This window comes from Myotis myotis, unplaced genomic scaffold (assembly GCF_014108235.1).
Source record: "Myotis myotis isolate mMyoMyo1 unplaced genomic scaffold, mMyoMyo1.p scaffold_m19_p_11, whole genome shotgun sequence".
Lineage (NCBI taxonomy): Eukaryota > Metazoa > Chordata > Mammalia > Chiroptera > Vespertilionidae > Myotis > Myotis myotis.
In genome coordinates this window covers 51348895-51363744 of record NW_023416315.1, presented here as the reverse complement: position 1 = coordinate 51363744, position 14850 = coordinate 51348895, and the positions used below count along the sequence as shown (strand labels likewise).

At 52.5% G+C, this 14850-nt stretch overlaps 2 protein-coding genes across 2 annotated transcripts in view; one reads left to right on the top strand and one right to left on the bottom strand.

Annotated features, from left to right (window-relative positions):
* CLCN1 (chloride voltage-gated channel 1) overlaps window positions 1-4850 on the top strand; it is a 28317-nt gene extending 23467 nt beyond the window's left edge. The window contains exons 21-23 of the mRNA XM_036328470.1: window positions 2582-2686; window positions 2776-2862; window positions 3471-4850. Of these exons, the coding sequence (XP_036184363.1) occupies window positions 2582-2686; window positions 2776-2862; window positions 3471-3842 (564 nt within the window). The 3' untranslated portion in view covers window positions 3843-4850. The remainder of the gene's footprint in view (window positions 1-2581; window positions 2687-2775; window positions 2863-3470) is intronic.
* Window positions 4851-5472: 622 nt separating this feature from the next.
* On the bottom strand, window positions 5473-14142 carry FAM131B (family with sequence similarity 131 member B). The gene is made up of 7 exons (XM_036328469.1): window positions 13938-14142; window positions 11376-11485; window positions 10999-11034; window positions 10619-10712; window positions 10130-10327; window positions 8509-8652; window positions 5473-8295 (listed from the first exon to the last, which is right to left on the bottom strand). The coding sequence occupies exons 1-7, from the start codon at window positions 13963-13965 to the stop codon at window positions 7823-7825; spliced, it is 1083 nt and encodes a 360-aa protein (XP_036184362.1). The 5' UTR covers window positions 13966-14142; the 3' UTR covers window positions 5473-7822.
* Between the last annotated feature and the right edge of the window lie 708 nt (window positions 14143-14850).

Here is a 14850-nt window from a genome sequence, read left to right as displayed (position 1 = left end):
TTGTGTTGGTGTAAGAATAAAATGCGAGTCTGGGTGGGAAAGCATTTGAGAGGTGGGAAAGGAGGCATGACTATGGCGATGGGGATGGGCACATTGCGCAGAGGTGGGGAGCCCTGATAGTATTCTCAGAAGGACCACTGTCATTTGAAAAGAGGGATGTTTTGAGTCTCCGTGCATCGATGAGCCCATGCTGCTAAGATGAACCTCAGATCTTGTAGGCATTAGGGACATTCTGGACAGGCAGAGACTATGCAGGAAGGCTGAGCACCGGGCACCAGCACTTACACATCCCAATGTGGAGAAACAGCACTGAGGCTGTAAAGGTGAAATCAGCACCTGGTAGAGGTTACTGTACTGATCCACCAGGGCCCTGAGACAGTGGACAACTAGGGAATGCCAGGAAGCAGGACTGAGAAGAAACACAACCTGAGGACAAGTATTCACAGTGCTGCCTCTTGGGACAAATGCCTATTTCCCAAGAAAACTAGTTATCAAGTCCATGAGCAAGAAAGTCGAGCACACTGAATGGCCTTCACCTGTCTCCATGGTTATGCCTCCTTTCCAACCCCTGAGCGGTAAAAGAATATAGAGCAGTAATTGGGAGCAGTGCTAATGGGGACACACCCTAGAGGGTGTGCAGACACAGCAGTGTCCATCAGTGGCCATTCCATTTAGTAAATGAGAATGCAGACTCATGCTTTGTAGCTGACAAAACCATAATGCATATTATTTTAGAATAAATATCTTATTGGACGTCCGGAATAAATAAGTGCTGAAAAGTAAAAGTACTCCAGGGTTGGAGGAAGGGGTGGGGAGTGACAAGAGAGAAAGGAAACTTCCTTCTCCCCTTACCATCCCTCAAAACACAGACACTTCTGATAAATGACTTACGGAAAAGTCAAACAGATGATCACAAAGGAAAAATAAAAATCATTCCTCGGTCCATAAGCAGTGATCAGATGTGTCATATCTGCAATTAAGAAGTAGGGTGCTAACCCCAATAATAATGCTTTTTGTTGCTGTTAACACACCAAAGAGAGAATGCCAGCTAGTTGATCAATGAGGCTACTTAATAACTGCTGAAAAATAAAGTGCTGCCAGGGACAAAAAGATGACAGGTCTACCTTTTTAGTTTATCTTTCCCAAAGGAGACTTTACGCAGCTCCCAGCTCCCATATGACTCGCTGATATTTTGGAGGAATAAGATCCAATTGGAGTCAGACTTCAGATGATTTTGAACATGGTTTTCAGACTAGATCAAGGTGACACCCTTGGCAATATCAAGATGATACCCACGGGAATATTGAAAGAATTCAATTATAGGTCTCCAGAAGCCCCTGCTATGACTTAATTCTGCTACATTGTTAGTACACACAGTTAGAGCTCCCGTTTGTAACTGAGGCTTAGCTTTTTCAAGTTTAGACTCAAGAACAGACATACTCCTCACCTTGGACAAGAGCTGGGGGTACCTAGAACACTACCAGCAGTCAAGGTCAGAAGCCCAGCTCCACCTCTGTGCAGTTGGAGTAATGTCCAGCACAGAGAAAGTGCTTGATACAGGTCCTGTTATTGTTGTTCCTTAAGGGAAGGCAGAAATGGAACTAGGGGAGGCCAGAAATGATCATGGAAAGGTCCGGGGTTGGCAAGGTGGCTGCCTGTCTTGAATAAATCCGCTCCATGACATACCTGCTAAGTGGTCACCATCCTGTGCTGTGAGAGCCGGTCAGTCCCCATGTGAACCTTCAGTAAGAGAAGAGGAGAGTTTCAGAAAATTTTAGGTTCGTTTATAAAAGCCAGAGCCATCCTGGATTCTTTAGAAGCTTGAGGACTGGAGCATCGTGTCTAAATCAAGAGAGTTGTCCTTCCTGTTTTAATGCTCTGTCATAAACAAAACAAACAAAAAAGATGGCTTTGCTCAAGTCCACTAAGCACCATGTGCCCCAGCACAGCTCTTCAAACCCAACAAATATCTGGCACACTATACTGTGTAAAAGGAAAATGTGCCAGTGTCTTCACAACAGGCACCCATCCATACCAGTAACACTCTCCAGGAGTTCGTGTCCGGTGGGCAGAGTTGAGACAAATGCCAATACAAGAGTGAGCACAGGCCATGCCTTTTCCGAAAAGGAGAGAACAGCAGAGTGCTGCAGGAATTTAAAGAGGGGCAAAACACATTGGCCTGGGAGTGGCAAGAGTACAGAGTGGGTGCAGGGTGGGCAGGTAAGGGAAATGTAGCTCGACCAGTGCAGAAGCCAGAAGACCTGTGTGAGGAATGGCAAGCAGTCAGGTTTCATGGGTGGAGGGGAAAGACTGAAAAGATAGCTTGAAAATAACAGGTGTTTGGGGCACTTGGGTGGTGGTGGTGAAAGAGAAAGTGGGGTGCTAGTGCTTGAGGCTGAAGGTTGATTTGGAGCCTGGCGTTGTACCCTGGGGAGAAGGGAGGGGTTTAGTGATCTGGAATGTCTGTGCTAGTTTGCTGCATATTTCAGTTGCATATTTCAGGATTCCCAGCTAGTAGGGTTGCTTGGGCTCCAAGCCTTTTACCTGAGGTATTGGGTGACTACTTTGCTCTACTCCACAGATTGAGGCCTGGGAGCAGGAGCAGTTGAGCCAGCCTGTCTGCTTTGATTGCTGCTGTATTGACCAGTCCCCTTTCCAGCTGGTGGAACAGACGTCCCTGCACAAGGCTAGTCCTTGCCCACCACTCAGGGCTGCTGGGAGGGCTGGGGAGGTGTGGGGCTCACTGTGCGCTGACCTGCTGCTTTTTCTATGCAGATTCACACACTGTTCTCGCTTCTTGGCCTCCACCTTGCCTATGTGACCAGTATGGGGAAGCTCCGGGGTGTGCTGGCATTGGAAGAGGTAACAGCAATGCGTCCTATTTGAGCAGCAGGAGGAATGGGTGGGTGCAGGATGTGGGGGTGGGGGAGGGATGATTTTAACCCCCATTTCCCCCTCTATTTCTCATGCAGAGATTGGAGGAGGGAGAGAGGTTTCAGCAATCAAGGGGTACAGGTAGAGAGGACCGTAAGAATCTGAAGGGGACATAGTTGTTGACCCCAGATATAGCCCTGTGATCTTCCATAGCTGGCATGGGTTTGGGATTGGGGTTCAGGGCACAAGACATGGTTTCATAGGGGTGCTCTATGGGGAGGACCATGGAAAGAAGGAGGAGATAGGATGTGGCTGAAGGAGGCCTGAAGGTCACTAGGAAGGAGCCAAAGGACTTCTGGGTTAGGGGCTTCAGATTCACTGCTCTGCAGGGGGTCTGCTGGCCATACCCCTTTCTCTTCCTTTTTTCTGTCTTCTTTGATCTTTCCATGTGCTCTCTTTCTTGCTACTCTACCGCTTTCCCATTCCTTCTTCCTTTTATCGTATCTATTCTTCTATTGTGTCTGTTCCACTCACACTTCCCCATCTTCTTTCTCTTCCCAATTCTGTACCCTCTTTCGCTTTCCCTCTGCTCCCAGCTGCAGAAGGCCATTGAGGGGCACACCAAGTCGGGGGTGCAGCTCCGCCCTCCCCTGGCCAGCTTCCGGAGCACAACTTCAACTCGAATGACTCCTGGGGGGCAGCTCCTTCCCTCGGAGGCCTGGAACCTGCCTGAGGATGGAATTGGGGCCACTGAGCCAAAGGATGTGATCCCTACCTCCCCAGACACCCCTGAGCTGCCTCCCTCCCCAGAGCCCCCACTTTCCCTGGCTCCAGCCAAGGTGGAAGGTGAGCTGGAGGAGCTGGAGCTGGTGGACAGTCCTGGGCTGGAAGAGGAGCTGGCTGACATCTTGCAGGGCCCCAGCCTGCGATCCACCGATGAGGAGGATGAGGATGAACTGATCCTTTGACCACACCCCAGGACTGCCTCATCAGTCTGTCTGTCAGGAGCCCAGGCCTGAGGGTGGATTTGTGTGGGAGACCGTATGTCCTTAAGTTGGGGAGATCAGGCCAATATCCTGACCCTCCTGGGAATTTTGAAATGTGACAATGATAGTCTAGAGGAGGAGTCAGAATTTGGACAGTGACTAGCATTCAGACCGTCCACAGCTCCTTCTTTCAAGTTCCCCACCCCATGGTCTCCCCACTCCCTGAGATTTGCCTCCAGACTCCATCTGACTGCCACTCTCTGTCCCCACGCAAGGCCAGTACTGGGACAGTGAAAGGCCAATCCCATCCCCCCTTCTTTGTCCCGGATTTACACAGTGAAATATGGATAAAGAAACTCTCAGGGGGAGAAGCCTGGAAGGGAAATGTCACAAAAGGCTCTATGTGGAAGGGACAGGCACCTTCAGCCAAATGGTCATGCTGCCCCCTCAAACACCCTCCATCAGGAATCCTCCCTATCTCACATCACAGCTTCCTTACCCCATTTCCAGGTCGCTTCCTAGAAAAATCCATCCCCTTTCTTCCCACTGTGGTCATTGATCTGTCCTTCCCGAGGGTTAGCTCTGCCCTCGAACTGCTCTGGCTGGGACCTCTCCTGCCAAGAACCCTTCAGTTGGTCACTCAGACACCAGCCCTTAGAAGAGTTCTCTGTGTTCTTCTTGGGGTGGAGAGCTGGGGTTTCAATGTCAAGATGGTCGACCTCTTCAGTGCTTCCACACTTGGAGGATCAGAACCATATCCTCCCCAAATCGGCAACAGGGAGCTTGCCATGAGCCTGCCTTTTCTGCCAGTGGTCCCCGGGGCTCTGAGCATCCAAAAACCCTTGCACCCACACTCCAAGCTTTCCCCCTCCCCCCCTTGATGCCCTCGAGTTGTGAACCCTTTCCAATGTGACATTCTCCTCCTTCACCTCCCCTGGCCCAGTCTCCTTCATCCCCCAAATAAGACACTCATAGTCAGAGGATGCCACCACATTCTGTTTAGTGCCATTGAACACAGCCTGGAGCCCTCTCCAGCGTTACATCCCTTCCCCCTCCCCAGGCCAAGAGAGAGGCTGTAGTGTAGCCTGGGGAGGGGGCTGGCAGTGGGCACTGGAGCCCAATGCCCATGTGTATATAATCTATAATATTCATATATATTTATATATAATTCTCTCTGTAATATATGTCATAGAATCTCTCTTAGGCCTGGGGGGGAGGGGTGTCACATTAAGAAAACATGCTAAGACTGACCACAAAAATGGATACTCCCCAGACCTGGAAGACGAGCATGGGCTGTATAGGTGGGCAGGGAAAAGATCATAAACACATTCACCAAGATCCCCTCCTTAACACAAGGATAAGAAGGAAGGGGAGGAGCGGGGAGGTAGAAGGGGAGGAATGGAAGATTTGGGTTTCCCAGAAACTGAAAATAAAAGTGCACCCCCACTAAAAGAAAATCATTTAGCAAGAGCAGTTTCATTCACAATAATATAAAAACAGCCCTGTTCCAGGACTGTTGTAAATCGTGCTGCACAGCCTTGAACCCCGGAGGAAAAGCAACCCTCCCTCACCCCCAATAGCCTCTTCCAGCACATGCCCCTCCCCTCCCCCCAAATAGGCTATAAGCAAACCCCATGCACCCTGCCCCCAGCACCAAAGAGGCAGTTCCTCCTTCCAGAGGAGTCCTAAGAGGGTCCAAGGCCAGCTCCCTGGGTCTTCTCCTTCAAAGTGGTAGGGAAGCTTCTTGCAAATGCAGACTCCCAGCTGACCCCTGGTCTGCCTGCGCATGTGCCAGCTGCCAGCACAGGGGATGTGGAGCCCTGCTGGAGTCAAATAGGCTAGATTCCTCAACCATTCAGTCATCTTTCAGCAGGGACCAAAAGAAGGCTTCCTAAGGTAGGGAGGGAGGAAAGAGTGCTGCTTTCCTCTACCTTCCCTAACTCCCCAGGGCCCTGAGCAAAAAGGAACTGTAATGAATGAACCCACTCACTGGAGTGGATGCCCACTGCAGTCTGGGGGAAGAACAGGGGGCAAGAAGAGGATGAAACTAAGAGAAAAAGATGATTCATCCAGAGAGCAGGTTGCAGAAGGTGAGGTAACAAGGGCCCCCTGAAAGGAGGGAACCTCAAGCATGCAAACCCCAAGACCTGTGACAGGAGTGCAGGGTGAGGCCACAATATTACTGCCCAAAGCTCCCGGACAGGAGGTCCTGGTGCCTCCGGAGTTAGGTCACATGATCAGACACAAGCCACAGCTTTAGATGAGGTAAATAACTCTTCACCCATCTGCGCTCACCAGGCCTACTTATGTTTCTTCCAAGAATTGGCCTCCCCTCCCCTGAAGACATGGGACCCCAGCCTTGGTTGCATTGCAGGACCATTATGCCTATGAAAGTGTGAACTTGATGGGGGGCGGGGTCATAGATGGACACAAACTCTTAACCTCCTCATTCCAAAGAAATAGACATCTGGGGATGGGGGGTGGGCTCGTTTGTGCCCAGGGTCTGTGAGAGTGACCGAGCCCCCTTCCTAGTAGAGGACAGAAGTAATAGGACCTCTGACAAAGTAGGACACAAGGCCTTGGAGCTGGAGTCTTAGAAGAGGAGACAAAAGATAGGCAATGGCCATCTTAACTTTTCCCTCTGCCAGGGGCTAGGGAATGGGGTCCCATGGTGTGCTCCTCAGCTGCCATGCCTTTACTCCAGCCTGGCCCTGCTAATCAGGATCGCATACAGAAGTGTGGGGCTTTGTGTGCTGTGGACAGAAGTCCCCACCAGAATGGGAACTGGGTGTGGAAGGACTAGCCGGTTCAGGGGCTTCTGTCTCACTATAAACCCGTCCTAAAAGGAAGAAGACTCTGATTCCACTCTCCTCAGGAGGCCTGGGAAGGGAGGCTGCCTGGGAGGAACTGAAGAAGGAAAAAAGGAGCCGAGTGCCCACACTGATTCTCAGCCAACAACACATTGGGCGGGGGCCTGACAGCACCAGACTCCTCCCTCCACCCCACTCAACCTGAGTCCCCAAGAAGTTATAAAAATGTAGAAAAGGCAAAGAGAAAAGTGTAAACAGCTCCAGAGAATTTGGGGGTGGAGGGAGGGAGGCACAGCCCTCATGCTTCCCCACCTGGCAGGACACCTGCATTCTGTCACCCCCTCTGGGCAGGGCTCCTGGAGCAGGGGATGGAAGAAGGCAGACAAAGGAAGCAAGAGCTGGAGCAGCCAGCTCACTGGGTCCTTTCCTAGACCCTTAGGACCCACCTTTCAGTCACGGGATATTCAAGATCCCAGAATAGGTGGCCATGTTTGTTGTTGGTCCCATCAATGACTCTCTGGTCTCTGGGTGGGCCTTATATAAAGAATCCTGTTTGTGCCCTGTGCACCCCAGCTGCCATGTCCACTTCTCCCGTGACTCCTGGTCTCAGAAGCCAAGCTACCCACTGAGGGCAGCTTCTCCATTCTCTAAGGAGATATGGCTTCCCCTACACTCATTGAGTCACGTCCAGCAGGTCTGTTCTTCAAAGTAGGGTCAAGCTGGGACCACAGCCAGAGAAAACACAGAGTCGGAAAAAGCAAAAGTGACATGAGAAAGGAGGCATTCAGACAGCCATTGTCAAGGCTTCTGAATGACGAAGTCAGGGAGTGAAAAACAGAGATCTAGTTGATGGCTCCTGTCTCCAGGATACAAACTGGAGCTTCATCATCACAGACCCAGAAGCCCGCAGCCAAACCAAGTTCACAGCCATGTAGTTGCCTGGGCCTCAGTCCCCAGACCTGTGGTTTCTACAGCACAAGCCTGGATGGAATCCCATCCTGGCCCTCCATTTTCCTGGCGAGAACTGACAGCTCCTGGGTTCCTCCTGGTCTTCTGCCCGGGTTTCAGCTGTACTGCTGGGGGAAGGGAGGGTTTTGTTGCAGCCAGGCCCCTCGGGTGGGAGTGGAAGATAGTGTGTAGAGTGGGAAGAAGCTAGTTGTTGGCCTCACCCTCCTCCTCATCAAAGGACTGCACGCCTGAGGATGTGACGTCAGATACCTTTCGGCTGAGAGCAGTGGCCATCTCGGGGTCTTCTCGTGGGGAAAGTGATTCCAGGTCCCTACATCCCGCATCTTCTTCCTCCTCGGGGGCCAAGGGCCTCTTCTCCTCCTCTGCAGGGCCCCTTGCCAGGTCCACCCCACCCATACCTGGAGCCCAGTCAGTTTCTCCCCCCAGCAAAGGTGGAGGCTCCTGAGCAGAGTATCCGGAAGCAGGTTGGGAAGGCCCCATTTCATGTAAGCTTGGCTGTGAGTCATCAAATGCAGGGCCAAGATAAGATCCTGTGGCTGGAGAGGCAATGAGGGACTGGTCGCTTGCTTCCCAGGCATCCGATGATCCCAGACAGTACATGCCCTGGGACACATAGGAGTGAGGCCATCCATCCATGGGGGCTTGAGTGAGGGCATCTGTAAAGAGAATCATGGAGGTCGGTGGGGGCATAGACTATCAAAGGCAGTAACAACAGCACAGACAATTGAGGGTGAGACATTGGTGAAGGAGGGGAAAAGAAAGCTAGGATGAACAGAGAGTCTTAGAAGCACAGAGATGTACAGAAGTAGCATAGATAGTTGGGGAGGCCCCTTAAGCCTCAGGGGTTGGATTCTGAAACCATCCCTCACCTTGACTCTCCATCAGCTCCTGGTAGTTGTCACTGTAGTTGCAGCCCAATGGCTCCTGGGCAGAGTTGACACTCATGTCCTCACCATCCATGGAAGACCAGGCCATGAGTGTGGCCTCAGAAATGGCAAACTGTTCCATGACGCCTGGGAGAAGAAATGTGGTTAGCACAAGATATTTCTGAGAACCCTTAGACACATGCATGGGGAAGGGGACATTAGAGCAGCACTGTTCAATAGAAATACAATGCAAGCCATTTGCATGGTTTGAAATTTTCTAGTAGCCCTATTAAAGTGAAAGAAACAGGTGAAATTAATTTTACTACTATATGTTAGGTAACCTAATATGTATGAAAGATGATCATTTCAACATCTAATCCATATAAAAATTAGTGAGATATTTTACATTCTTTTATTCATAGAAAGTCTTTGAAATCCAGTTGATATTTTACACTTTCAGCATTTTCCACCTGGACTAGCCACATTTCAAGTTCTCAATAGCCACATGTGGCCAGTGGCTACTATATTGGACAGCACAGCCTTTGTACATGCCCTGAAACAAAGCAAAATCATGGGGGACTTCCCAAAAGGTCAGTTTTAGGATTCCTAAGGGAAAGAGTTGGGGGTCTTCTGGTGAGATATCCTAAGGGATTGAAATTTGGGATTTCCAGAAGTTTATCTTTTGGACATTTTTAGGAGTGGTAGTTGGTATTAGGCAGTCAAGGACAGAGGAATCTAGATATCCAGGTTGGGGGTGGGGTGGGGTGGTGCCTCAAGGTTAACAGAGAATCCCCAAGAGAGCACCATGGGATTATAGGGCCACCAAGTTGATAGTTCAAGGAATTGGAAGGAGAAGGGAGGGAGGATAGAATAGTAAAGATGGATAGACTTGGGGGTCCCTATTCTAGTCAAAGCCATGAGTAAGTTGAAGCCTACATTGCTAGCTGCTCTACACCATGCCCTGTCCCTTACATGTTTGCCTCCCCCCTCACTGATATTTCTTCTACCACACCCACACCAATACAGAGATACCCCCCTTCTCTTCCAGATCTATCATTCTCCCTAGGGATCTTACTGAGACCTGCCACTAGGGCTCGGCATTGTAGATGCACTACAGGCTTGTCTCATACCTACTCTACTTTCCTGGAAGGAAACTTCTTCTGTAAACCACTCTCTCCTCACCCAGGTCTCTTGAACTTCTAGTGGTTGTCACAAGTAATGAGCCACATATGTGACTCCATGACTGCAATGTGCTGATGAACTAAGGCTAGTAAAGATCTCCAAGGTTTTCCTTTCTTTTTCAAGAAACAGGAGAACAGAGTTTTTTGAAGCCAACAGCCCCTGCCTTTTCCCCCCTGTACTGAGTAAGTCCAGGGGTTGGAGTCCCACCATGAAGGAGAGATGGCATCAGAACCCACAGTCCCACGTTAATTCTCCTCAACTTCTGAGATGATAATAAAAATAAGTTTGAGGGCACTTATCAGAGTTAACAACTCAAAGTACTTGAAATTAAGTCTGATGGTCATCCTATGGATAAAATCAATCTTGTCACAGGGGTGGGGTTGAAGGGTCAGTCTCTGGCCATCACAAGATGTGCCTCTTGAGGGTTTTGGGGAACAAGTACCTGCAAGGAAACGTGCCTCCTTCTCGCCATCGCTGAGGTCGGAGTAGGCATCGGCATCTCTGCGCACTGCCTCGTGGCTGTGTTGTGGCTGAATGACTGGTGCCTTCCCCCAGCCCTGCCACTCAATCATGTGAGCCACCCGGCCTTGCCCCATGGCTGTGGGCTTCGTCACATGGTCCTTCATGCTTCTTGAAATCCCTAAGGGGTCAGAAATTCCCCCATCCTCCAGAATATCACATAATACCCATAACAGGGCCTCCCCATTATCCTCACCCCAGTCTCAGGGGGTTCCATCCCATGGGGGACAGGCTCCCCTAGATCCCCATATATGAGGGCAGCCTAGAGGATAGGAGAGGTTTGACAGAAAGGACAAATAGGTCAGAGATAGGAAGATGAGGGTGCCAGTCAGGCCAGAAGGAGCAGGGAGACTGACACCAGGAGCCTGTGACTATCTCCTGTCTGAATGCATCCCTAGGTAGGGAATCTCACCTGAGAATGATGACTTGGCCAGGGCCCCAATGCCATAGGCGTTAGAGTTTCGCTTAAGCTTCGGAAGAATGGAAGTGGTGTCCTCCATGGAGAGCTGGAATGGGGAATGTGGGAGGAGGGGAGGAGGAATGAGAGGGCCTGGGGGTGCTCTATATGCAGGGAAAAGTTCCTGGATGAAGGATTTGAGCTAGGGCAGATGATTGGGAAAACCATGAGACCCAGGAGTCCCAAGGAGGCATATCTTTCAACCACCCTTGAAAAGTTGGGGTGTAGGCAGAGCATGGGAGGGCTTGCTGGAGTGAGGGAGCACTGTGTTATAGGAGAATAGAAGGAAGACCAGTTAGGTGGGGCTGGGGGAGGCTGGGGGAAGCTGCACTCACATTGATGCCATCCCAGGAGAAATCAGTTCGGGTTTGCTGTGAGGAGAGAGAAAAGGGAGTGGGTATCCCAAGCACTTCCATGAATGCAAGGAACCCCACCCCTTTCCTCCGAGGGACTTCCAGAAGTGTGTGAAGAAGGGAGGGCTTTCCTGAGATTAGCATAGGAAATTAGGGTGTTGGTGTGGAACATTTGGCTTGTATTTTGAGGACTTTGCAGAAATGTTCTTCCCAAGTATCAGTTTGAAGGAGTGTTTGGGATGTTCACTTGGACTTTAGGAGTGGATTTCAGAGGTCAGGCAACTGGGAGGCTTTGTTAGGGACGGTTCCGGGGTCTTTTAGAGGTTCTTTGGTGAGGGGCAGCTGGGCACGGGCCTCACCTCTGTGGATGGCCGGTGGAGGCTGCTTCCGTGCAGTGAGCTGGTGCTGTCCATGTTGATTTGGTCCACATCCTTCAGTCCCTTCCAATCCACTGCAATCACCTCATTCCCTGAAGTGGCCAGAGGGTTAGTTGCTCCACCTCACTCCCTTGCGCCCAACCCAAAAGCCCCTCCTGGTCTCAGATGCCGAAGCCACACATTGAGGCTGCCTCTCCAGACCCATCCAGACCCTTAGCTACCACTCCTTCTTCCCATTGCCCATCCCTTTTAAATCCCTACGCTGCCCACATTTTTGGTAGAAGAAATCATAATACTGAGCCAAAATATTCAGTTTAACCTCAACGAAGAATAGCAAACTCAGAAAAACTGGTGTATGGCCTCACTTATTGTTGTTGTTTAAATGGAAGGGTCAGTGGTTGGGTTTTAGCAGGAAAACTGGTGTCCATCCTGTCCTGAGGGATCATCGAGGGTTTCTATGCAGGAGTACCCTGGGAGCTGCGCTTTTCACCTATTATGCTTCTACAAATAAGGGTGGGGCTTTTCTAGGGGTTAGCGTCTCTATGTGCGGGCTTTATTATTTGGGAGGTGTTAGGAATGTAAGGGACCCTCTGAACTTGTCCCACAGGAAGGATTTGGAGGGGGAGAGGAGGGAGTTGGGTGTGTTCACCCAGAAACAGGGAGAGCAAGGAAAGCAAAGCCTGGGATGGAATAATGTTACCTGACTGTTGGGGGATAAGTGATGGATTAAAGAGGAGTGGAGGGGACCACCAGAGGAGCAAAGGGGACTTTTAAAAATAGGCACTAAAAGAACACAAATTCAAGTCAAAGAGAAGACAGAAGATGCTGGGAAGGGTTTGAGGCTTTGGGGGGAGAAGAATGGTAATTGCTAAAATGAGGCCAGAGCTCATAGTGAAGGGAGATTGAGATTGAGGGCAGGGTGGTGCCTCCTGGAAGGCTTGGGGAAGAACTACTTGGATAGGTGTAGACTAAAGTCGGATGGCTGTAAACCATCTGACCTTATAGGATCCTTGCTATACATGAAGTTTTGTGATTCTGAATTTCAGGTTAGGGGTCCACTCTTGAGACGGGGTAAATTGTATAGGGTCTTGGGGCTGAGGAGGCATTCAGGATGCAAAAACATAGCCGATACAAAAGGCAAGGCTCCTGGTTAAGGGTTCCAAGGGAGGTAGGACCCCTCCAAAGTGTGCCGCTGTTCCTTGGGGCTGCAGGGGAGTGGTGAAATGGGTCAGACCAGAGGCTGTGGCTTGGGGGGAAGAGGAAAGATGGACTTCTGATTGGAGAGAGCTGGAATGGGGCAGACAGAAAACAATCTCCGAGGAGGGAGATAGGGCAGCAAAAGTGGGAGAGAGGGGAGGGGAGAGGTGGCCTTTGTAAAAGAGGGAGAGCTGAGTCAGAGCGTGGGGGGCAGGGAGGGGGAGGGAGAGAACCCAGAGAAGAGGTGAAGGCAGAGGAGGAGGAGGGTATCCATGGAAATAAACCAGGTCTCAGAGAAATCAGGCTTTTGGAGGGTGAGTTTGTTTGTAATAATAATACAAATTATTCTCTCAGCCTGAGGTCACTGGGGCGTGTAGGCGGGAGAAATGCGGAGTTGAAATGTGAAAAATTGGAGGGTTAGGGAGAGGTAAGTGGAGTGTGCAGGGGGTGGGGGGACAGGGGGTGGTAGCAAGGCAAAGGTTGACGGGGGTAAACAAATTAGGAGGCGCCTCCCCCGGTCAAAGGTAAATAAAGCGCCGGCCCCGCCCCCCACCCACCCCCAGCTGACAGGTGCTGTCCAGTCCCGGGGATCCTCCCAGGGCCGGCCCCACCCAGCTGGGAGCTGGCTCCTGACCCCTCGCGATCCCTTTAGACCTCCACCTCCTCCCCGCGTCCACCGGCTCTAACACCCCAACCTTCAAGAGCCGACCCGTCCCCATTCCCTCGAGGCGAGGAACCCATTCCCTCCCCGAGGCGCATCCCGCCCCCGCCCCAGAGGGAAAATGCACGTGAACAAAGCAAACCGTGGGAGGCACGAATGACAAAAAAAGGCAACAGCGAGGGAAAGAGATGGGGGCCAAACACCCAAGCCGGATGGAGGCGGGGGTGGGGGGGTGCGTGCGGAGAAAGACTGGGGACTGAGGCTGCTGAGGATTCTTAGAAGAGGGCTGCTCCACAAATGGTGACAGGGGCGCGGGGGCGCAGAAGAAGGCTGAGTGAGGCGGATGGCCTGGAGGTGGCGGGTGAGGGACTGGAGAGGAGGGGAGAGCGACGGGGGAGAGAGAGGCTGATGGAGAGATGATGGAGAGGGACCGCGCCTGGGGAGGTTATGGAAGGAAGCCGTGGGGAGACGGAGGAAAGAACGCCGAGAGCCCAGAGGGATGCTAGCCCTGGGGGCGCGCGAGAGGAGCGGGGAGGAGAGGAGCGGAGGGAAAGTAAGGTAGCCAGGCCGGGCTGGGCAGCATGGAGCGAGGTACCCGGAGGGGCGCGGAGAGGGTGGGGGAGGGGCCGGAGGACCGGACCGGAGAGCCCAACCTACGCCCGCGCCCGCCCCGCCGGGGTACCCACCCACGGTCCGGGAGCCGATGCAGCCCATGGCGCGGGGCCTCCGGGGCCGGACCCTCGCCGACGCGGGGCGGGCGCGGGGGGAGTACCGGGAGCCGCGCCGCCGCCCCAGCCTCTCTGCAGCGCCGCGGCTGTCTCCGCTCGGCTCCGCTCCCCCCGCCCCTCTCCATCCCTCCCCGCGGCAGCCGCCGTCGCCGCCGCCGCCGCCGCCGCCTGGCTCCCCCGCCCCGGCTCTGCTGGCGGCCGCGGAGGGGGTGGCCCGGGGATTGGCTGCGCCGGGCGCCTCCCTCAGCCCCGGACCCGCCGCTGCGCTCCCCGAGCACCTCGCTGCGCTCCCTGGGGGACCGGGCTGTCGGCGGGCCTCGCGCCGCCCCCTCTTCCTGCCCTCCCTCTGCCCCACCTGGGGCTCCCACGGGTCCCGGCTGAGCTCGCGCCCGGGGGCCGGTGGAGTCCCGGAGAATTCCCGCTTGGGGTCCCAGGAACCGGGTAAAGTGCCCCGGTCCCACCAGTTAGGTTCTGGTGGATTAATTGTCAGGGTCGGGGTTGGGGATGCTCAGAGAGAAAGTGGGGTGGGGGTGAGAATAAAGCCTGGATGAAGGGCCTTGGGCGCCAAATTCAGCAAACACTTGCTTTCTTCCTGGGGTGGCGTGATTGGATGCAGTTTAGGATGCTCTCTGCGTTTCCTGTGCACGGTTTGCCCATCCAAACAGATCGCGAAATATTTGCAAGTGGATCGTGTATTAGACTTCCCTGGGCTCGGTGGTCGCCAGAAATTCGGGGATGAGTGTGGGGATGGATGTACGGAGCAGATAATCTAACTCCAGGCCTGATTGGGCATGGGGGATCGGAATGAAGCTAATTCAATCCCACCCGGAGTGAAATGAAAATGTCAGGGCCGGAGGCTGGCTAGAAGACA

Coding starts and splice junctions, on each gene's coding strand:
- FAM131B (XM_036328469.1), bottom strand. CDS start 13,965: ATGGGCTGCATCGGCTCCCGGACCGTGG. Junction 11,035..11,375: donor TCCACCGGCCATCCACAGAG/GTGAGGCCCGTG, acceptor CTCTCCTCACAG/CAAACCCGAACTGATTTCTC. Junction 10,328..10,618: donor GGCCAAGTCATCATTCTCAG/GTGAGATTCCCT, acceptor CTGACCCCTTAG/GGATTTCAAGAAGCATGAAG.